This window comes from Amia ocellicauda, chromosome 9, assembly GCF_036373705.1.
Source record: "Amia ocellicauda isolate fAmiCal2 chromosome 9, fAmiCal2.hap1, whole genome shotgun sequence".
In the NCBI taxonomy this organism is placed as follows: domain Eukaryota; kingdom Metazoa; phylum Chordata; class Actinopteri; order Amiiformes; family Amiidae; genus Amia; species Amia ocellicauda.
This window is the reverse complement of record NC_089858.1, coordinates 7019052-7043940: the sequence shown is the minus strand read 5'-3', so window position 1 is coordinate 7043940 and position 24889 is coordinate 7019052. Positions and strand designations below refer to the sequence as shown.

Here is a 24889-nt window from a genome sequence, read left to right as displayed (position 1 = left end):
AAAATGCAATAAGATGGCCAGACTTGTAAGTAGATTTTATAATGACAGTCTTTTTGTCAATCCATCATGCGTATGGCTTATGGAGCTGCCATTAAAATTAGTTTAACTTTTAACATTTTATATTTGCCATAGAATAATCACAGTGTCTGAAATCATGTCAGGAGTGTTAAGCAGTACTTCGGATCATTTCGATTTTCTAACATGACAAATGGCCAAGGCCTATGTTTTGCATGTCTTATTGTTTGGATGAAAATCAAGATTTCTGAATTATAATTCATTTATTTGCAGTTGCCCTTACAGTTTTCACAAGAAATAATTTCAAAGCAAATTAAAGTTATCCAAATCCACTTTTTTTTTTTTTTAAGGTGCAGTCTTTTAGATAGTATTACAAATGTCCTCTTATAAATATTAATCAACTGCAATGTATTTCAATACCAAAGAACACTTAGTTACACACATATGAGGAGACATATTCAGATTGCGTGTGCGTATGAGGGCAAGCTGCTGCTACAATTCAAGAACCACCCCTTGAAGCTCCTGGCAAACACAAGTGATGTAGTTTGTCATGGTGCCATCAAAACATAACGATTGAAAGCAACATGAATTCAGAAGTCCATTAACATGGAAAGAGTCAGGAGCTGCTCCCACAAGTACACATTCTCTAAGTGGCATGGCCTCACGTGCTGGAATACCTTTTATGTTTCTGCATTTCACGCAGTAAGCAGTATCCAACAAACCCCAAAAGCCTTTAAACCTACCCAGTCCAGGGCAAACACATGCGCCCGCTCGGCCTCCTTCTGATTGGCCGCACTGATTGCAGAACGGCAGGGATTGGCTGGCAGACATGTGTAGCCATGGCAACATGCGGGATGGAGTTGAAGCATGCAGTCTGCTTAGATTAGCAGCAGACACTAGATGGCTTTTGTTAAGTGGATTTAAGCCTAACATATCATGTGTATATTCAGCCCATGTAAATCATTATGCACTTATCTGGGGGTGGGGTGGGGGGGAATACTCTGGATTTCTTAATCCCTGGGTCACAATAAATTACACGTATTAATTTTGGTGATCATCAAAATGGGGTTTCTAAGAATTACAATGGCGATATGTTATGATGTATTCGTGTTTCCTCCAAACTACATGAATCAACAAATTGTTTCTTTAATTGTTGTTTTTTTGGCTACTCAATCTGTGTAATGAAATATACATACCTTTATATCAAATTATAAAATAAATTACTATAAATATATATACATACACATATTATACACACACACACACACACACACACACACACACAAGCAATAAGAGATTATTATTGAGGTTTCTTCTCTGACCAATTCATTTTGAGATTGTTGAGATTCATTCATAACCAGGACGAAGCCTCAAATATTTTCTCAAGCAAATATCAGAGACCTTTCTAGTTTTCATAAACTAACTAGGTATAGCAATGTATATTGTGGATGTGGATTCTGTTACCAACAAATGTGCCAGTCAAAGTATTTCTATCTGACCACTAATAAAGACCAAGTTATACAAAATTGGAAATTCCACATGCAGAACACCCTAATATTAATATGAATTTGCAACTGGTTATTGCAATAGACTGGTTGTTTTCTTAGGAAGAAAATAAAATGTTCTGTGTATATTTTTGAAGATCCCAATGACTTAAAAAAGTCATTATATGTCTTTAAGTCTTTGGGTCATTATATATATATATATATATATATATATATATATATATATATATATATATATATATATATATATATATATATATATATATATATATATATATAGAGAGAGAGAGAGAGAGAGAGAGAGAGAGAGAGAGAGAGAGAGAGAGCATTTCATGAGCTCACTGATATTTGCAGAACAGAGAAAGATTTTAGTATTTTGGGATCTGGAAAAGACCAAGAAGTGTTAATTTTCAGGAATAAATGATTGAAAGTAGCGTGTCTAGTGATCGTGGTTTGGAATGTCTAAGGATTTCTGGGGAAATCAGTTCTTCAAATTGATCCGTCATCATGGGTCTGACTGGGAGCTTTAGCGGGAGATAAAGCCAGCTTTGTGTTTGCCGAGGTGGCCAGCACGGCTGGGAGGGCTCCAGTGAGAGGAGGCAGTGCTGGGGGCAGTTGCTGCTCCACAGAGCACCAGAGGAGGAGGTCAGCAGATGTTCCCAGGAATCGTACCTGCTGCTGTGTGTGGCAGATGAACACCCACATCACACCCCCTCCCCTGGCGACCAGATGGCCGTGGACTCCCGCGCTTTCTCCATCCCTCTCTCTCTCTCTCTCTCTCTCTCTCTCTATCTATCCCTGTGTGCGTGGGTGTGTGTGTGTGTGTGTGTGTGTGTGTGTGTGTGTGACGTTGGAGGACAGCATGACAGAACCGGTCAACTGAACCCACACCCTCTTTCAGAGCGAAACGTATACCTGCAAACATCTGCAGCAATTTATCAAATATCAGACACCCACGGAGCTGCACCCCCCGCCTCCTCATGCATTGGTGGCCAACCGTAGGCTCGAACAGTTGAACTCTGACTATCAGTCTTCTCAATTCAACAAGAAGGAATCCTCGCTCCCTTAGTTTTATTTTATAATTCCCTTTAATGCATTTATTAGATATTGGTGGGGGGCGGATAATGGGTGCTTATATACATGTACAGTCAAACTCAATAGTTACAATACAGGCAGCATAAATAAAACTCTTTTAGCCCATTCGTTTTTAACACCAATCCAACACGAATATTCAAAATAAAAAGCCACACTCAGCATCTCTTTGCTCAGATAAAGTTCTAGTAAAGCCAGCTTCCAGCCCGCTCAGCTACTTGTGGGGGTACACACAAGCAAACGAGAGACAGAATAACACAATTACAGCAGCGGTGATCAATGGCTCGGCCACTGCCTTCCAAAAGGTAGCAGAGACTGTGTGATTTATTATTGCTGATATTATCTACACTAATGTACTGTACGATTGTACAACAGATGAGACTGCATAGTTTGAGATCTGGGGAAAAAACACTTTTGATCACCAATAACAATCATACCCTTGAAACAGTTTATGTGTTTTTAAAATGTACTTTCATTGGAAATTGTATAGTTAATTAGGGAGATTTGTAACAACACTATAGATTTTAGCTACAATGAGATGTCCACTGTTTGGTTGTATTTAAGAAAAATACAGATACAGCACATTTCGGTGGGAAAGCAAAAATACATGACTGCTCACATACATACAATTTTTATATTTATTTTTTATTTTTAAGGAACACAGAAGGAAAGGACAGAACAAAGCCACTGGTGGGAACAGCTGTTGCCAGTACAACTATTTACCCTTTGACCTTTCCTCCGGTCAGTAAATGAAGGGCACTGATTCTTATTGCGAATAATACACTGTTTACAAGCCCTGCCCGCAGTGAAAAGGATTAATACTTCTTCTAAAACTGTTGACCCCCAGATTGTAGAGATGCCCATTGAAGACTACAGAAATGACAGTGCCGGACCCTCGCAGAGTCATGTGGTGGCGGCTTTATACCCCTCCCCGGTTTATTACCTTATTGGGCACCATAACATAAATCAATTATTTCTCCTGCTTTAAGCAACAATGCCACCCATTCTTAACAAACAGGTTTTACAGTTCCTCGGACCTAAGTTATTCCTTGTTCCCAAAGTTTTACAGCTCCACAGTAAACACCGCCACTGGGAAAAAAGGCCCAGGCAGAGCATTCAGAATCGGGACCCCTGGGTTACGTGAGGAGCAAAAGGTCATGCAGTGCTGAACTGTGTCCGACCTTTGACTGCCCCAATGACAGGCCGTGGGGCTGAGCCAAGGAGCAGGGTAGAAATGAACTTCGACTGAACCTGAGTCATAGCATTGGACTCCCAATAACAACCCAGCTGTGGAAAACACGCATAAGGAATGAGATTTTAAGAGGTCACCTCCCTTCAAAGTTCACGGACACGGGCCTTTATTTAAATAAAAAATAAAAGGAAAGGGGAAAAAAAAAAGGATGCAAAATTCCAATCTGTGAGCTGTGAGGTTTCTTTTTGATTTGATGTGTTTGATTTCTTTGTTGTCTTTATTATTATATTTTATTTTAAATCCTTACAGGTTAGAGATTAGAGCCACACATTTGCAAGGAAGAACACAGGTATGGATTTTATATATAAATATGTATAAATATTCCAGGGTTTAAGAAGACCATCAAAAATAAGTAATTATTTTATAAAAAGAAAATGCAAATTTGCAGAATGAAAAGAAAAACGTTTGCTTACTTTAGGTGTCAGTTTTCCTACCAGGTGAAAAGTTCTCAGGCATTTGAACATTTAGAAATCCTGCACAAATGAGTTTCAGTTCACATAAGGATATCGTGTTAAATCTCCTATACTGCCTTGAAGACTGAAGCAATCATATGTCAGAAACTTTGCGAGTCTGTGGCAGGTAAATACTGGGAAGAAAATGCAGGCTGATACTGGATTGGATGTCGGCACAAAGCTAGGTACAAGTCTCTCCTCTGAACCAGAAATGGCAAAATGATGCCACAGTATGGTGATCGGAGGCACGCTGCCGTAGATTGTGCTGTCCACATGATAGGAACATTGAACCGAGCATCTATTCATTGACCATGTGTCATGGACAAACCCCAAAACAGGTACAATAAATACATTAATAAATAGATCACATCCTACTCTCCGGCTTTACATTCCCTGCATTAACACCCCTTCCCTCAGATGTAATTTGAAATCCCTGGAAGCTAAACACTGTACTAACTCTAAAACTTTTTTTAAAACTGCTTTTTCACCTGACCCAATGTTCATAGGTTGTTTAGCATTTATTCTTCCCGTTCCCAGCAGTGCAGCCTAATGCTCTGTGACAGTGTGACAGCATTAACACCCGACTGAGGCATCGGCATTGACACGACTACGAAACATCCACCTTCACACAGCGCTGACAGAGCTGGAATCATGGCCCTGAGTGCCCATTTAGGGGAGCATTTTAACCCTTAGGATCCCAGTATGACCTATATCATATATAGAGTAAATTGAGGAAATTCAGTTTTGCCTAGCCTGTCCAATGTTTGTGATATATACACTCACCTAAAGGATTATTAGGAACACCATACTAATACTGTGTTTGACACCCTTTCGCCTTCAGAACTGCCTTAATTCTACGTGGCATTGATTCAACAAGGTGCTGAAAGCATTCTTTAGAAATGTTGGCCCATATTGATAGGATAGCATCTTGCAGTTGATGGAGATTTGTGGGATGCACATCCAGGGCACGAAGCTCCCGTTCCACCACATCCCAAAGATGCTCTATTGGGTTGAGATCTGGTGACTGTGGGGGCCGGTTTAGTACAGTGAACTCATTGTCATGTTCAAGAAACCAATTTGAAATGATTCGACCTTTGTGACATGGTGCATTATCCTGCTGGAAGTAGCCATCAGAGGATGGGTACATGGTGGTCATAAAGGGATGGACATGGTCAGAAACAATGCTCAGGTAGGCCGTGGCATTTAAACGATGCCCAATTGGCACTAAGGGGCCTAAAGTGTGCCAAGAAAACATCCCCCACACCATTACACCACCACCAGCAGCCTGCACAGTGGTAACAAGGCATGATGGATCCATGTTCTCATTCTGTTTACGCCAAATTCTGACTCTACCATCTGAATGTCTCAACAGAAATCGAGACTCATCAGACCAGGCAACATTTTTCCAGTCTTCAACTGTCCAATTTTGGTGAGCTTGTGCAAATTGTAGCCTCTTTTTCCTATTTGTAGTGGAGATGAGTGGTACCCGGTGGGGTCTTCTGCTGTTGTAGCCCATCCGCCTCAAGGTTTATACGTGTTGTGGCTTCACAAATGCTTTGCTGCATACCTCGGTTGTAACGAGTGGTTATTTCAGTCAAAGTTGCTCTTCTATCAGCTTGAATCAGTCGGCCCATTCTCCTCTGACCTCTAGCATCAACAAGGCATTTTCGCCCACAGGACTGCCGCATACTGGATGTTTTTCATTTTTCACACCATTCTTTGTAAACTCTAGAAATGGTTGTGCGTGAAAATCCCAGTAACTGAGCAGATTGTGAAATACTCAGACCGGCCCATCTGGCACCAACAACCATGCCACGCTCAAAATTGCTTAAATCACCTTTCTTTCCCATTCAGACATTCAGTTTGGAGTTCAGGAGATTGTCTTGACCAGGACCACACCCCTAAATGCATTGAAGCAACTGCCATGTGATTGGTTGGTTAGATAATTGCATTAATGAGAAATTGAACAGGTGTTCCTAATAATCCTTTAGGTGAGTGTACGTCACACTGAGTCCTCCAGGGTTGTATAAAGCAGATGCCAGGTGACTGCAAAAACTGACAAATAAGCAACTCTAAAGTGCAAACCCATTTAACATCCTAAAACAGGCACTAGTGGGAAAACATTCTGGAAATGAAACCGTACAGACAGGAACAATAAAGAAGATTTCAATACACTTATTTAAAAAATTGCTTTCAAGTCATGTTTACTGCATGGAACAAAAATATATTTTTCACATCTCCGTGCATTTTCTCCAGCGCTGAGGGAAGTAATGTTCCTGTCTTTGGCCACATCCTGTACAGTACAGCCAGTTCATGGTACATCATCTCTTATTTTCTCAAATCCGTTAAAAAATCTCTGCTCCAAAAGCCACCGTGTGGACATTACTAGTACTGCACTCCAAACTTACACAGAGAATATCATTAATATGAATATAGAAATATAGTGGGAAAACAAATGTTAAAGAAAATATCACACAACCCCAGCAATCTATTAATCATATTTTAAAACAAAATAGACTATAGTCAGTTTAAAAAATCTATTATTTTAAATTGTAAAAGGTATCAATTTAGATTTAAAAAAAACAACATAATTCTATGTATTTTATATTAAGAAATTAGAGTAATCTGGTTTCAATTTCCCCTGAGATCTTCAAACTGAGCTACAACAACTGATTTACATACACCAATAAATACTGCAGGGATGTGGCTCAGGACTTGATGTGGCTCGACCTATAACAGAGTATACATTTCCCGTTAGGACACACTCACAATTACTGTAGCTCTCACCTATTATGCCTACCCTGCCGCCAAGACATGGACTAATGTAGTACACATTATAAGGGTTTGTGTCTAACTGAAAAGGAAGCGGAGATGTCAGTTACAGTGCAGCCCCAGATACACGACAACCAGAATGCAATTACAGTGGCAGCTAATGCATTAGTAATGCATATAAACAGTTCAGAGAGAGCACTAAAAACTACCATTTAACATTGTAAAGTGACAGCATAACAGCTGTGGTTGCTAATTTGATTATTATCACTATGCCCATAGTGCTCTTTAATTGAAAGCTATGACATATTGCAGTTTATTTAGGTTAATTTAGACAAATGAAATCATTTATGCAGACAGGTAACAAGTTTAATCAGGTTTCCGAGATCTGGGTATCAGATGACTGGTTTTCCCAGCATGCTTCAAACACATGGTTCATAACAAGCTGCACCCAGGAGAGAGTCTGTACCTCATGATGGAAATGATACGATTTAAAAACAAATCAATTCAGTAATTGAGCTTTGAATCCTGTGATGAATAAACATGTGTAAGGAAAATAATAATACATGAATAAAGACAAGTAAGTATAGTGTGTGTTGTGTATATCACACATTAGAAGGCAAAGTGACTGATTGCTTATACACCCCAGTCCAAAGCTGGACTATAGTTGTTCAGTCCACACTGACTCCTGCAAGGCGTCATATTCGTAATGAATCATGTTAATGACAAGTCATATCACACACCTGTTAAGAGTGCGCTCAGTGTATGACTGCAGAAACACTTCAACTTCAACTGGAAGAATAGGGACACGATGAGAGGGAACAAATTGCTCGACTTGTATCGACTACGATATCCCTGTATCCCCGGACGAAAACACTTTATCACCCCCCCACTCCGGAGGTCACGGTCATTACTGCTCTTGATGACTGCTGCCCCAGCGTGAGGCCTGCTCTCCACATCTCCACTGTGCTGTGATGCTCAGGGATGAGAGACCATTATAAATGACCCCCGTCACCACCGGGCATTGTGAGAGACAACACTCCACATCACATAGGCGATGAATGATGGTACAGGGACTATTCCCACGAGGGCCCTTATTGCGGGCCTTAATGCCCATAAAAATTTCCAAATTACAGGGACTTGGCTGCATTTTAAGATTCCCGATAGGTGCCTAGACAGATGTAGGTACATGCTGAAGCAGCCAATGAGCAAACACCATTTTCACACCATTTGTAACTGCATAGAATCTGGGGTGTCGCAAGGGGGTAGGCATCCTAGGCCCCCCCCGCTCTCACAGGAGAAACTCCGCCGCCCCCACCCCCGCCCGCGGCATCACCATCAGGAATTATTTTGCCTGGGGCCCCCACATACCCTACAATTGCCTCTGCGTAGAATCCCTGAAAACAGAATCATTAAAAATGCATCAATGCTACAATATGAACCTGCTGACCATTTCCTACTGCGCGTCGTGCACGGAAATGGAGGGCTAAACAATTTGAAACAGAGACGAATCATTGTAGGAGATATAAAGCCTTATTATGGGATATTAATTTTGGTAGATGGCTAAAATCATGGTGTACTAAGAATTGCAACACTGGCATTTGTTTTCCACACAATCATTTTTCCATTAAGTAATTTGGGCTTCATGTAATTTCTGTCTTTTCTTCATTTCATTACAATGTTAGTTTCTTCTGGAACAATAATCATTCCAGCCTCCTGTTGATATTCAGAAATGTGCTAAACAGCGAGCGAAACACTTCAAAGGGTTCCCATTTTCCAAGGCCTGCTCATATGAAAAGCCTGGTTTCTGTCTATTATTGTAGTCTAATTAAATTCACATTCAAACTCCTGAATAATTGAGCTTGCTGTTAATCCCGCACACCTTTCCTAATTAGGCACAGTTGGCCCTGCAACCTTCCCTCGTCAATGCAAATGAGTGCTCATTTTATTAACATTAATATAATTGCTAAGGTTATGCCACCCATTATGATAGATTGCAGTAGCAGAGCAACATCTGGGAAATCCCTGCTCGGATGTGGAAAGGTGCCAGACCTACTTGGCAGCTGAAAAAGCAGGTTCATTTGAGAGCAAGTAAAAGTTCCAGAGACAGTGTATTCCTCCCTCTGCCCAGTAGGAGCTTAGCAAGCAGTATTAAAGAGACAGACTCGTACTGAAAGTGATTCAGTAATATTTGTATCATTAATCGAGTTCTGTGGCACAGGTCAGAACAATCGTTCACGGCAATCCTTAGTTTGTTTCACTTCATCATCAGATACATCTGCTTTCTGACTTGACCTTTGGCTATCTGGCACAGACTGTTTCCACGCATATTCCCAGACTCGCAGTTATGGTTCTCTGGAGCCTGACTCCTGTTTCTTTAAGACAGAGTTCAATGCCAGCAAAACGACTCCTCGGTGCTGCTACTGGATTAGAGATGTGATTAGTTTCCGTCTCCCTCTTAAGGTGGATGTGCATCAATCCCTCTCCTATAAGGAGTGTAGACAGTTTACTTATTATGGATAATTACCAGACAGAACTGCCAACATTTCTCTCTACACTTTTCCAAAATCAAAAGTTCACCCAAGGATCTGTGACTAAGCTTCCTCCCCAGTAATGTATTACACCAGAAGTCATGAGCTACGTAGTTTTATTTACTTAATTACTTTTGGTCCACCAGCACTTATTGTGATATTCTGGACAACAGTGTCCTGCCAGCGTTGATACGGGTGTCTGGTATTTTATTGCTACCAAACACTTCTGGGATGAATTGGAATGGTAAATCAGTCGGGAACCACAGAGATCAACTTCTCTTGTTGCACCAGAAAGTGCAGTGCTTGAGAAATGGCACAGTACACCTCCAGTCATCTATCAAGAAGACTGCAGCAGACATGAAGATCTACACCATATTAAATACAACGAAAAAGCAGTCCTGCACTGTGTCCCAGTACAATTGGTAATACCATGCATTTGCTTAGATGGTTATAAAGCTTATTAGCTCTTAAATTTGTTATGCTGTTATTTTAATTAAGAATATATAATAATAAGGCTTGAATGTTTTGATTATTTTCCTTTTTACAACTTGAATTTATATCTTTAATCAGCTGCATCCTAATTGCAGGAGGGGTGGGGGTGATTAATATTTGTCAACGCTTGTGTTCAAATATCAAAATAGATTCCGCTGCCCAATCAAGATTAAAAAATTTTTTAAAAAAAAATGTTTTGTTAATTTCCACCGCACAAGTTTCAATAGCATAGGGAATCATCATCAAATAAAATTTAAGCAACATCACATGACCAAAAATAAGAATGGAAAATTCCAGAAACCTCTGCTCATTACAAGCTGCTGTTGTTGATTGCAACTAATGTCCTCCCTTAACAGCAGAACCCGCTACCCAGCATCTCAACAGCTGGTCAGATACGAGTGTCAGAAACCCACACAGCCACCCCCGTGGTGTGTGTGCACCTGTTCAGAGTGATGAACAGATAACAGTTTTCTCTGAAGCACAGGACGAATCAGGGCAGAAACTGGGGCGCAACTCTCTCTTTAACAGAGACAATAGGCAGGGGGCAGCGGCCTTCCCTCGAGTATCGACAAACGCTCTCATGGTAAACAAGAAGAATGTCTTCATTAACAGGTTGTCAACAATTGTGTTATTCATATATATGCAAGTATATATTGGTTTAGCAACACCAGCAGACAATAATGGCATTTCAACCACAACAATGACCTTATACTCAATGCATATAGCTAGACTTGAATCAATAAAGGCCCTTATCCTGCCAAAATGTTTCTCAGCTTCTCCTTTAAATAGCCCTACAGCCAAGCAATACTAATTCATATTAGCAACACCAGCACATAAAAATAGCATTTAACATCTTAATTCACTATACACATCTAACAGAAGACTGCACGGTCCTAAACAGACTCGATACTGGAAGCAATCACAGGATGCTTCAGTGCAGAATTAATCTCAAAAAGTGGAAAAAAGAAAATTAATAAAGAAACCAAACAAGCAATCGACATCACGAACCTCAGTAATTGTCAAGCACAGTACAAATTAGAATTGAAGAAAGGATGTGGTGTACTTCATGATCAACAAGAAGACCCACACGCATCACAGCTGTGCGATTAAAGAGAGTGAGTGACACCATGAAAACAAGAGAAATTGGAGGGCTCGATACATCACAACAAGATAAAAAGATCTCACAACAAACAAGAGAACAAGAGAAATTAAATCCAGTCAAGACCCTAAATCAAAAGTTAATTACATTGAGCTGTGCAAAACAGTTAAGAAACATTAATGAAGATGTAAGGAAGTTTAAACAGCAACCTAATTAAAATACAATTGAAAATAATGCAAACATTATGGGAAAGAACCAAACCATTGCCCTAAAAAAGCTGGTACCCCTTCACAAAAAAACGAAGAATGCACAATTTTCTCTGACATTTCTTGAAATGGACAAAAGTAATTGGCATCCAACATTGTTTATTCCATGTTGTTTTTCAACATAATATTGTAAATAATAAAACAAATGAAAATGGCATGGACAAATTATGGGACCCTCAACCTAATATTTTGTTGCACAACCTTTAGAGGCAATCACTGCAATCAAACGTTTTCTGTAGCTCTCAATGAGACTTCTGCACCTGTTAACAGGTAGTTTGGCCCGCTCTTCCTGAACAAACTGCTCCAGCTGTCTCAGGTGTGATGAGTGCCTTCTCCAGAATGTAAGTTTCAGCTCTTTCCATAGATGTTCAATGGGATTCAGATCAGGACTCATAGAAGGCCATTTCAGAACAGTCCAATGTTTGTTCATATCCATTATTGGGTACTTTTAGCTGTGTGTTTTGGGTCATTATCCTGCTGGAGGACCCATGACCTGTGACTGAGACAGAGCTTTCTGCTACTGGGCAGTACATTTCGCTGCAGAATGCTTTGATAGTCTTGAGATTTCATTATGCCCTGCACAGATTCAAGGCACCCTGTGCCAGACGCAGCAAAGCAGCCCCAAAACATAACTGAGCCTCCTCCATGTTTCACTGTAGGTATGGTGTTCTTCTCTTTGAAAAATTCATTTTTTCGTCTGCGAACATAGTGCTGATGTGCTCCAGTTTTGACTCATCTGTCCAAAGGACATTCTCCCAGAAGGATTGTGGCTTGTCAATATGCATTGTGGGTATTCTTCCATGGAGGCCACTTTTGCTCAAAAAGCGATGGATGGTGCGATCAGAAAATGACGTACCTTCACCTTGGAGTTCAGCTTGTATCTCTTTGGCAGTGATCCTTGGTTCTTTTTCTGCCATTCGCACTATCCTTCTGTTCAATCTGAGGTTGATGTTCCTCTTGCGGCCACCCAGGGAGGTTGGTTACAGTTCCATGGACCTTGAACTTCTTAATAATATTTGCAACTGTTGTCACAGGAACATCAAGCTGCTTGGAGATGGTCTTGTAGCCTTTACCTTTACCATGCTTGTCTATTTTCTTTCTGATCTCCTCAGACAACTCTCTCCCTTGCTTTCTCTGGTCCATGTTCAGTGTGGTGCACACAATGATACAAAACAGCACAGTGACTACTTTCCTCCATTTAAATAGGCTGAATGACTGATTACAAGATTGGAGATATGTGAAGAAACTAATTAGTTTGGAATATCACTATAATCCAATTATTTATTATCTTTTCTAAGGGGTACCAACAAATGTGTCCAGGCCATTTTAGAATATCTTTGTAGAATGAGCAATAATAATCTCTTTTCACAGCTTCTTTGCTTTATTCTATGACATACCAAAGGCATGCAAGTATACATGATGCAAAAGCTTTTAATTTCATCACTTTTCAGGAGGAATGAAGCATTATTTCAATGAGCTGTAAGGGTACCAACAAATCTGAGCACGTCTGTATGAGATACGATTATCAGAAGAATAGAAGAATTCTACAAATCCCAATATAGTAGTGAAGACCGCAATTAAGAAGAACAAAAGGTCTCAATGAAATACCAGCTGTGATTTCAGAAAAAGTAGTTTATGCCATAAAGAAGATGAAAAATGGAAAAACACCTGTAGATGATGGAATCACCGTTGAGCTCTGAAAAGAACCTGGAGAAAATTCATGCTAAACTTCTTACAAAGTGCCTCAATATTAAACCAATACCAGATAAGTGTATGCTTGGAATAAGAAGAAAAAATATACAAATAAATGAATGGATGCGAGAACAAATGAAAACAGAAACAAAGAAAGCTATCAAATGGATCCCAAGAGATTAAAAAGACCTGGAAGACTGTCACATAAAAGATGGGAAAATTAAATAATAAACTTAGTAGGCGTGAAACATAAAAAAAAAAAAAAAAAAGCTGTAGATCGAAGTAAGTGGAGGCCGATATGGGCTGATGATGATACATAAACACACATAAATGAATACATGTATACATATGCTTATGAGAACAGTTTCCTCATCCATTCAAACCCTTCCTTATGTCCCTGTCATTCAGAAGTCATAGTGTTTACAGACCCAGTGCATTGTATGGTTTGCTGCCTCTCGGTGTGTAGAGCCTTGTGCAATTAGTGTCACAATGTGAGTGTGTTCAGTGTGCCCTTGCAAACAGCCTCAGGGGAAATGTCACTGAATGACAGGAAGGTTTTCTTAGAGGCGGAAAGGCTAAATAGAAAACAAAAAATAAAGAAGGCAAGATAAACACTAACACTTTATATTCATAAGCTTTAACTGCATCCTGAAGACAGTTGTTAAATCGCAGACAACAAGGGCGCGATGCTCGATAGCTCTGATTGTGCCAGATGGGTCAAGCCCTCTCAGACATGTGACAGAAACAAGTCCTTTGCATTAAACGGAGTAATAAAGACAAGGTGACAGATTATAATCGCAGTAAAACAATTTAGCTATGCTTTAATCATCAATAAATCATTCCAAATTGCCCTCTCCACAGCCCCTTGTGTACAATGAGATACAGTAGCTTTTACCTTGCACCATGCTTCTGTAGCGGTAATGGCTGTTATGGGACAGTAAATTATGGTATCGGGTGAGCTCACCAAAGCATTAACAATCAAAGGGATTCTCAAAGTGCAAGTCGTCATCATTGGATAATGTATTAAGTTTGCAGCTCAGGCAACAGGCCATGTGATGAGGTAGTACGGCAGTTAGCAAACGGTAACGCACTCCGGCCAAATTCATTGATTTCCTGCAAAACAAATCTGGATAAAGGATTTGCTTGTGCTTTAGTATCCAGGCAGTTTAAAGTACACCACGGAGCAGAACGTACATACACACACATACACAAATGGCACAGCATAAATTTGCCACAGCATCGTTTGTTAAATATCTCAATCATTTTATATAATTAAACCCAGTTTCCCCTCTATAACATGAATGTAGCAACTCAGGATCTTGACATGATCGGAACTATAGACAACATACAATGAGCAGGTATGCCTTCACATTCCTCACTTGATGTTATTCTTCTCAGGCAAGAGCAATTATAATGTAGTAGCTACTAAGAACAACCCACGTAATGTTTGGCTACATTTGGCAGTCAAAGCTTCAACTGAACCAGAAGCAGAGAAAGCACTTTCTATAAGTGTTAAGAAATCATGATCACCAATAATTGAGTACCTTGACCTCTCAGAGGTTCAGATGTGATTGCCTGCACTGTGTGACTTCAGCGAGTCAGTGTGTGATTGAAGAACGGTACAGACAAAATTAAATCCATGATGTGGTATCTCCAGTTGGGTTGAGAAATGGGACCTATCCATAGGGGTACAGACCTCCCCATTACAGACCTCCCCATTATAGACCTCCCCATTACAGACTGATGCCCCTACATTGGATATGTAGTACATTTTGTTGGTCACACATCAGACTGAACTTCTTCAGCTGGCAAAAATGACACATTGCAGACGTAATGGATGGCCAGCATTGAGCAGTGAACAGGGAACAGGAAAATCTGATCTTATGGGCTCTAAATCTGTAGTTCTGAACCTGTAGGCAATAGACACAATGTACACAATGTACACTATGTTAAGTCAAAGTAATTTGTTTATAACAGAGCTATAGCAGATAATATGATGAAGGTCAGTTTTGAATAACCTGGCAGAAATCATAATGTTGTCTTTATTGGGAACACATCAGACACACATAACGTGGCAATCTGGATCTGACACGATTCCAAATGCTGGAATTCAGTCATTAACGGTTTTGATTTCTTGATTTTTCTGTCAGCATCCTTAGATCTGAATTGCAGGAACTCAGCGGAGAATGAATGGCAATTATGCGGCAGCAATACTTAATTAAACGAGCACAGAGCTCTTCCTTATTTCGAAAGAAGTGAATGAAACAATGGCTTTATAAACAATAAACCCAAACCATACTTGGGATCACTTCATCGGAAAAATGCATTTCTAGAGTATTTGCATGAACCTAAATATCTAGGTATCTCTATAACAGGTGCCCTGAGCTTGCTGTCCCTAAACAAAACCTCGCCGCATCACAGTCACCTGTTGCACAGAGGTCATCCGATATCAACATTTCCATAATGGTATTCCAGCTGCAAGTAACATACAGTATTAACTCATAATGTTGTTGCCTTAAAAAACATTTGATGCCTCCAGAGGTTTTCATTTTGATGTGATTATTGTTATCTGTTATTCAAAAGCAGTAGTCTTAGTATTCCAATAAAAACATCTCAAATTGATTTATGCAGAAGATGGTTGTCTTACATATTTAATATCAAATGCTTACTTTTCTACTAAGGTAGACTGAACACCTCAGGGAGGGGGGGCAACTTCTATGACAGTTTAATAAATAAGTGTCACCTTGGCACCAAAACTACTTGACAATTGCAAACATTTTCCACCTACATTATTTTTGAGAACATCAAAACAAAAAAACATCCTCTGCAAGCAAATATGACATGTTCTGAAGACTGCACGAACCAGGGGGCTTTGAAACTCTGAGGATCCCACAAAACTGATCTTGTGTAGGTGATATACAAAATGTTGTACATGCACAGTACCTACAATCAATACACAATGATTTTAGACACAGGTCTGTCTTGTGTCAGTAGTGAAGTGACGGTACTGCAGGTTCAAAGAGATAAAGGTAATGGATTTCTCCTCATTGTTTCATACAAGAGAAAATAAATGAAGGAGGAAAGAACAAATTATGTCATGGAGAAGAGAAATAAAGCTCCATAACCCATATCTGTGGTGATGAATTCAACTGATATTAAACTCACCAATCCCGTCCGACTGCTCCGTCTCTAGCGGGTGATCTGCATAGAATCCTGGGGAGAATTAAAGAACAACATTAAGCATCACATTACTGCAACACAGAAAGATCACAGAAGAGTTTAAAATAAACCCCTTGTATTCTCCAGTATGTCTAAGTACCTTCTGGCATTAATTGTTTCCTTTAATGAAAAGAAGATTGCTAATTTGCTGAAGCAGGCTCTTTAAAATGATAGAACTGCAACTATAGTTTACAATTCAGTGCTTAGAGCTTTAAACTATGTTATTGTGACAGATGTTGTGCATACAAATGAAACTGTTCAAGGAGGATAGCAAAACACACAGAAACCAAGTCATACATATTACCTTACTGTCCTCAATAATCAAATTGTAAAGTCATGCTTGCATAGTTTTGATCAGGAATATAAAACTGTAAAATTACATATAATTCACTTCTAAAACTAAAAATCAATATACAGCAGAATGCTGTTCCATATATATGACAAAGTCGGTGCAGCTAAGTATTCCTGGAAAATGAGAGAAAAGATTTAGCTCTATAATAAAGAGAAATAGAGACAGTAGCAAACTATTTCAAAAGCACGCCTTTAAGAATACCTTGACATCTTATAATGCACAATGTTCTTACCACCTTCTCACACAAAATGCAATAAAATAAATCCATAAACTTCAATTTAACACCTCAGGAAACTTAATTAAGGGCAACAAAACTAATAAAAAAAAAACTTGAATATATCAATCTCTGAAAATATCAGGCTCTACAAACTGTGGTAATACCAACAAATACAATATGGAAAGCAATTTATACCAACAAAGGAATGTGGGGGGGATTTCATTAGGAATTAAATATGCTCTGATGTTTTGTAAGTCGCCCTGGATAAGGGTGTCTGCTAAAAAATAAATAATAATAATAATAATAATAATAATAATAATAATAATTAAAAAGAACGCCCTTCTGAACCTTTTTCCAAACTAAAAATGCACTCATCAAATGCTGAATAATCTAAATATCATGCAAAGATCAGTACAGATTGTTAGTTTTGTTACCCCCAAATAGTTTCTCTAACCCAAACTTCAGAAATGTTGTAGAGAAGAGATGTAATAACATCACAGAATTGTGTTTTGAATTTGGCCCAAACAACTCAATTCATCTCCAATTCTTTTCTCTAAATGACTTTTGTCCTCTACTCTTTTTTCCGCCTCTCACAATAATGGAGACCATTCCAATTATTCTTTCCACAGCCCCCCTGCAGACGAGCTGAAGTGCAATGTGCCTGTCACCTGCCGGGCTCAATAAGCAGGGCACGCTTCTCCAATGTGGTCCCATTGCTTCGGCCCGGACGCTCGCCCCTCTATTGTCTACCTTTGAAGCCGGGGGACAGGGAGAGTGGCGTCGGGGGACACGGGCCCAGTGAACTTAAGCTGCCTCCCACCTTTCTTGCATTCTGCCCTGTTGTTTGCAAATTGTATCATCTCCTGCAGTGTAAGCCTCGATCTATCCACACTGGAATCAAATCATCAGCCCACATCTGCCTAATGCTATTATCCTGCATTGGAGGCGAGCTTTGCCATTGTCTTCCATGTCTTTTGTTTTTAGCAAAGCTGTTGTGCAAGCTTTCTTTTTTCTCCTGCTATATTAGGACATCACTAACTTTTCTGTTTTTTGAGACATGGGCATTGTTTTTTGGACAGACCAGATAGTTAAACATATGTGCCACATTTTATTGATTTGTCAGCTCATCTTAATTTAAATGTAAAAAAGTTATTCAACATTCAGACAACTGTGAAAATCTGTTTTGATTTTCGATGAAGGAGAGCTTAATCTCAGTAGCATAATTACTAACATTCAGGAGTTTTGCTCTACTCCCATTTTTTTTAGCAATGTTATCAAACTTGATTAAGAAGTTAATGTTTTGGTATAATGAATGTTATGAGAGTATCTTAAAAAATTCCTAGTGTAAAACCTGCAATGGCAAAAAATGACAATATTACATTTAGCAAAATAACTATTGATCCTTTTCTATTACCTCAGATATGAGCTAGACAATTAAATTGTATAGACTATTTTCTAGATTAGATTTTAAAGCCATGGTTGCATTACAATTTTTTTTCTTATATTAAACCTAAAGAAACTCGAATATAATAAGTGTGTAAAACTGAAATATTTACTTTACAAGTAAGCTAAGCATAGTCATTCGTTACAGACCCTGCCCAACTATTTCACAATTCAGTCTTATAATTTGCACCAGAGCAGGTTACAGAGAACTTACCACACAGCAAACAGACTATTCTGCTTCATTTGTGTTGCAGACAATCATATCAAATCTTACGCTGCGACTACAATAAAGCATTTAAAAAGCAACAGCCAAAAGTTCTAAAATCAGAGAGCCTAATAGTATAGTATAATAGTGAAGCATGGAGCAGCATATTGGAAAATATGGGGATTCATTAACTTCCTGCACCATTCTTGTATTTCATCTTTTAAATCTCACAAATTCAACAGACTGAGAAGTACGATACTCCAAGGTCTGAGACAAACAGGGCTTTATGAACTCTGGCCATTCATTCATTCAGTGGCTTTCATCCTCACAAACAAAGATGGGCTCTTTTCAGGAAAAATATTATTTTCCAGCTTTTAGAATCATTAAATACAAACAATCGCTAATCTCAAGTCATGACTCACATTTTGTAATGCATTACATTTATACAATGTTGTAATTTAAAAGTTATATAGATATCCAGCACTATGCTAACTCTATATGAAATGTTCAATATCCTCCAGCCAATCCAAGTAGGTACTTTTTTTAAAGTTTCACATCAAGCGTGGCAAATTAATCTATGTGGGAAAGAAAATAGTTTAATACATATGGACACTGCAAAAGTCTTGACTGTGAAATGCAACTGAAGGAAATTAAATCTAAATACAGGAAACATCTTCATCACATATTTATATAAATGTAAATGGTGGCTTAGTAGGCTGATTTTATCTGGATCAAGATCAGTTCCCATCTTGTATCATAGATAGTGAAACAACTAAGCAAACTAGAGACTATCAATCTGAATGACAGTCTTCCACATTATTTTCTTTTGGAAAACCGCACTCCCCTCCTGCTCTCAATCTTACTGGCTCTGTCAGTCTAAAGAACTGGGTGGCACAGCTGAACTGAGCACAGTGTTGACAGCACCAAGGTCCAGTCCCACTCTGCTCCAATATACTCACATAAAGGGGTTTACAAATCTGAATTCAAGAAAAGAAAATTCATCAGGGAGAGTAAAATAGGACACACATGAGGACCCCAAGGCTAAAACAATCTCCTCCTAATGAAATTATTTTTAAAGAATATCTGCAGTGCATAGCACTAGAATCTCAGTCACTATGAAATACTTTAAAACTATAATTTAGTCCCAATGAGAAATGTGTAAAATCAAGAATAAGGACACAGTTCAGTGTTTGCAAAAAACAGCACTGCCAAACTTTTTTTGTTATCCAGATGTACTCACCTAGCATGTTGATTGTCTCTCCAGTCCTTTCAGGGATAATCCATAAGATTTAAAACCATCTGCGCCTGAGTAGTACTGAGTGCGTAGCCCACACTGATCAGAGAAATCAGAGACTAAGCTTCGGGGGGGCCTTCCTTTTCATCCCTGCTCGCTCACTCTATCATTCAGCCTTGGCAAATTGACTCCAATCATCAATTATTGTGGTTTGTGTCCTGTCACTGTCTAATCTCGAAGCCCAGCTCCTCCCTGACATCTGCAGGCTGCTGACCCGACACGCGCCGAGCTGCCTTCAGCACACTCCACTGAACACCAGCATATGTTCTCTCTGCTCTCTCTCTCACACACACACACACACACACACACACACACACACACACACACACACACACACACACCCAGCCACACACAGACACACTTAGACCCACAGCACATGTTCAAATATTCACTATCCCCACACACGCGCAAGACAGACACTCCCAAACCCCCAAAACACCAGCACGATCGCCCACAAGACACCTCAAGATGACAACTTACTTCCCAAGATCGATGCGCTCCAGAGCTCCATTGGCCGCAGTTCAGGAAGTGACATGTAGCTTTCTTGAGATTCCACCCAACACCAAATTTCAAGTGCACCTTTAAACCTATGCAGTGGTAACCGATCTGTTGATTCTCAAACACGCTTTTGCCTTGTGCTTTTTATTTTTAGAATTAGCTAGTCATTCATGTCAACATGCTTCTTGCCGATGTTTCCCTTAAAAACTAAATTAGACTGAAGTGTGACACCAGTTGGAAATGTACTGTACAATGTACAAACTCCTTATCTTGTGAGGCCGATTCCTAATCCTTCTGACCCTGTGATTAACCATTAATGCCTGGAGTACTTGTGGCTATGTGCCGCCCATCCTGTTTGTAGGTCGAATACTATAGCCCATTGTATGGCAACAAAGAGGGATCGCATCTTTAACCTTTAACCTCCAAAACCTCTGCAACCTTGGACACATTTAACACAAATGCTAAAGCGATTTTGCCTCTTAGCTTAATTAAATAATTCCTGAGCCTAAGAGATCTGTACCATCTATGGAGTACTGTATCTTATTTTCTTAACCTGTGTCAAATCATAGAAAATAGAAAAGAGGTTATTAATGTCCACCATTTCTGCTAGGCTAGCCATTCGTTTTTGGAAATGATGACATATTGACAGTGGAAAAACTAATGTTTTCAGATCAGGCATCAGGTAACATACAGACACCCTGGTTGCACAGCTCTTGTGGAAGACAGACACGCAGAGCTTATGCTATACTGATCTTCATCTGTGTCTGCAGGCTAGCATAAGAGGCCGTTACCCATCATAAGAAATAAATATATTTATGAGAAGCCAAGAACCTCAAATCGTGCTTTTGCATATTAAACGATCTCCACAATGTTTTCACGCCTCATATAAAAACTGTTGACCACACATTGCTCCATATACAATATTTCATAAGCTGACAATATGTTCTGCAACTAAAACAAAAATAAATGCTGCAGTAACTTTTTTATATTTTAGACCAAATTAAAAATCTTTTTACAAAATAGGAAAGATGGTACAAAAGTCATGAGAGGAAATATATTAATCTGGTATTGTAAATAAATAAATACATTAATTAAATAAATAATTAATTAAAACTGCTTTTCCATCCTCAGTATGCTAATTAACAGGCCAGGTTGCTGAAGTGTTGCAGAAGGCAACCCTGTCAACTTAGCCTTATTACTACTTCACTCCAGTTCAAAAGATGCTCCTCTTCAATTGACCTTTGGGTCAGGCCCCAAAATCCGAAAGCAGCCATCCGAAAAATAACAGACAATGGGTAAGTTGATTATCTGTTACATGTACTCCTCTGTTACAGAATAAAATAACACCTCTGGACCCAAGAACAAAATTAGGATGCGTTTACAATCAACAAAATAAGTTTCCAAATACGTTCATACAGAAGTATTTTCTGTTTTCTTTTCATTATTCTGCTATTCTTACATGGCTGTTTATAAGCTTTGTGTCCCAGCATCAAATTCCAAAGAGGTATAAGATGTTAAAAACTGCAATATATATAATAGACCTGTACACGTAATGAGAAACGAATAGAAAAACCACTGTCCGGAAATGCCAACCGTGTCTCCTACACAAACATTGTACCGTTTAAATGACTTCTTACAGGAAGTTGCATCTTGTTTTCTTTGCATGAACTCTGTTTGAACATTTAAGAGCTTTATAATGGGGGTTTCTGCGTCATGTCTGAAGAGACAGAACTCAAATTTGTTTTCTCTTCACTCTTTTCAGAAGTACTTTTGCTTCAGTACCTCAGTGACTTTGCAACACGCATTCTCTCGATGCCTTCAAAGCCTATTTCAACGAGAGAGCCGAGTTACAAAACAAAGAATTCAAATATGGGAAGAAAATGTAGCTGAATAAGTAAACCTTTTATAAGGCAACATAAACCTCTAAGATGACATTTGTTCTTTCCTGTAACTCAGTACGTGTTATAAGGCCACCTAAGTGCTTACCTACATATATCCTCAGCTCAGTCCATCACGGTCACTCACAGATGGCCGCTGTTCCGCTTAGGCAGCGAAGTGGGACCACAACCTGTCACATGACTGGAGGCCTACCCATCAGGCCTGGCTTATCTCCCTAGAAAACGTGGGCCGACGTTGAATAATCTCTCTGCCCTTTCAAGTGAAGCTGCAGCGTGATTTTGAAGATGTCGTCTGTGGGCCGGAAAGCGGAGGTGAAAGAATGGGCCCTGGCAATGATGAAGTGACCGGACAACAGAAGTCTCCAACTGCTGTATTAGAAATGTCACGAGAGAGGAAATGAGACCGGATGTAAAAAATAATAATAATAATAATAATGAATCTTCCTTTAAACGCATCAAATCTTTTCATCAGTTACAGACACTTTCATTGTATCAGGCTATACTGGTAGCACTTTGTCTGTAGATTAAACTCAAGGCCATCAAGGCTGTTCACCAACTAATTTCCTATATTTTTTAATTTTATTGAAGGCTCCCTTATGTACCTTTGAGGTCTGAACACACTTTTTATAGTGTGTAACATTCATTTGAGGAAAAACTGCTTTCATCTCAGGCATTTCTCTTGAATTTACCAACTCTCTCAAATTCTTTCACTTTCCTACACCTAAGATCGTGTGAACTATTATCTGAAATACAAGAAAACAAAACACAATCATGTAAGAATGGAGAAAAAGGGGTGAAAAATGCATATTTCACATATTAATTGAAATATGACAGCAGAAATATTCCATTCAGCAGGATGATGGAGTTACAGATTGATCGGGCACAATAGGGCTTTGTCTACCACCCATTCCTGATTAGAATTAATAATCTCTCATGAAAAGCCAGCACTGTCACACTTGATTCGACTTTTGAAAACATGAATTTTCAGTCTGTTCTTGCCGACTGCAGAGTGGTCTTGAAGTCACTGTCTGGGTGTTCGGCGAAACACTTTAGGATCTAAAAGTAGCAGATGTCCCAGGGCCTTCATCTCACAACACTGAAGTGTGTGCCTCTCTTGTCAAAAGGTTACCAGCCGTTACTGGCACGGACCCAAGATGTTACAGGATCGAGTCTGGGCTCAGATATATTATAGAATTTGGCTGGGGGGCTCCTTGGAAGTGTTAATTCTGGGTGCAGCATTCCCACAGATTTGTTCCCACAGAGCACAGATATTCCTGTGGATCTGATTTGCTTTCCTGGTGCTAATACTACTTGGGAGCCCAGTAAGAAAGCAGAGATCACTGGTCTCAGGCTTGTGCTCCAGGGCTGCCAGACGACGTCCATATGGCTCTGCTTTTCACAGGAGATCTGGGTAGACGCTGAAATCGGAGGACGCTTGGTAATCTTGAATCATTATCGGTTTGGGAGCTGTAACCGCAAAGCAACTTCCACAATTTTCGGACTGAGCTGCCCAGTCAAAACAGAAACATCAGGGCAGGTGTGAGGTAACTCGTAACACAGCGTACTCAACAGTACAGAACCTCAGCACCTTCAGCGTCCACCATTGAAGGAACACACTAGAATTAAAACTGAGCTGATATTGTCATACGGTGAAAGGTTACAATCGGACGCCTTCACCTGCTCGGCAGATGCGTCATACATAGTGAAATCTCAGCAGCTAAAAAGCCTTTTTCACTGCATTTTGTGGACACACCAAAAATATGCAATTAAACAAGAGAAAAGAAAAGGAATAGCACTGCCCCTCAGCATTTTAATTAATCCATTGTATCCGTTCAACAGCCCCCCAGTGATGCATCTAGTTAATGTGTGTGTGTGTGTGGTGGGGGGAGTGGGTGGAGGGGTAGCACTCGAGCTGTCAGTAATGAGATCTCTGTAAAAGAGCTGTTTCAGCGGCAGTCACAGCAGGATGTGAATTCATCCACAATGAGCCGCATTCCCACTCGCCCTTAGAGCACCACCTGCTGGAGCTACAGAGTATTCCCACTCTCTCCTCTAGCATTCACCCGCTGGCACATAATCACTTCATCGTTAGTTACTCAGGAATCAACAAGAATTAATGTCTCACATATATGTTTTGTTGTTTCTACTAACCAAAATACACACTTTATTAGAATAGTATTGTCAGAAATTATTTGAATGCTAAACTGGATTGTTTTAGCTTTTAAGAGACCATGCAAAATCTGCTGGAGGCATTACTTCAGAGAAAGATGCTTGATTTAATTATGTTTTAAAGTAAAGTGTCACTGTTCAAAACAGTTAATTGAGGAAAAAATGGGCAAGTTCACAACTCAACAAGCAAAGCTAGTTACTGAAACCTACCATGGAAAATACAACTGTTATAAAGCACAACATAAGGAAGCAGTTAAACCTAAGGTCACTTGCAAGAACGAAAAGAGCCGTCATAATTATTCACAATGAATCCAGCACTTAACATCCATGAAAGTAATTTGGACTTGGATAGGCAAGGAATCAAGCATTTGTATCTAACCTTTTACACTTGACTTAAGCTTGTTTACATGGAACCGTACTTCCTGCCGT

At 39.5% G+C, this 24889-nt stretch overlaps 1 protein-coding gene across 4 annotated transcripts in view; it reads right to left on the bottom strand.

Annotated features, from left to right (window-relative positions):
* Positions 1-24889, bottom strand: part of LOC136758489 (nuclear receptor subfamily 6 group A member 1-A) — a 175372-nt gene that overhangs the window by 125477 nt on the left and 25006 nt on the right. For all 4 annotated transcript variants that reach the window (XM_066712898.1, XM_066712899.1, XM_066712896.1 and 1 more), the window contains exon 2: positions 16331-16378. In XM_066712898.1, coding sequence (XP_066568995.1) covers positions 16331-16378 — 48 coding nt within the window. The remainder of the gene's footprint in view (positions 1-16330; positions 16379-24889) is intronic.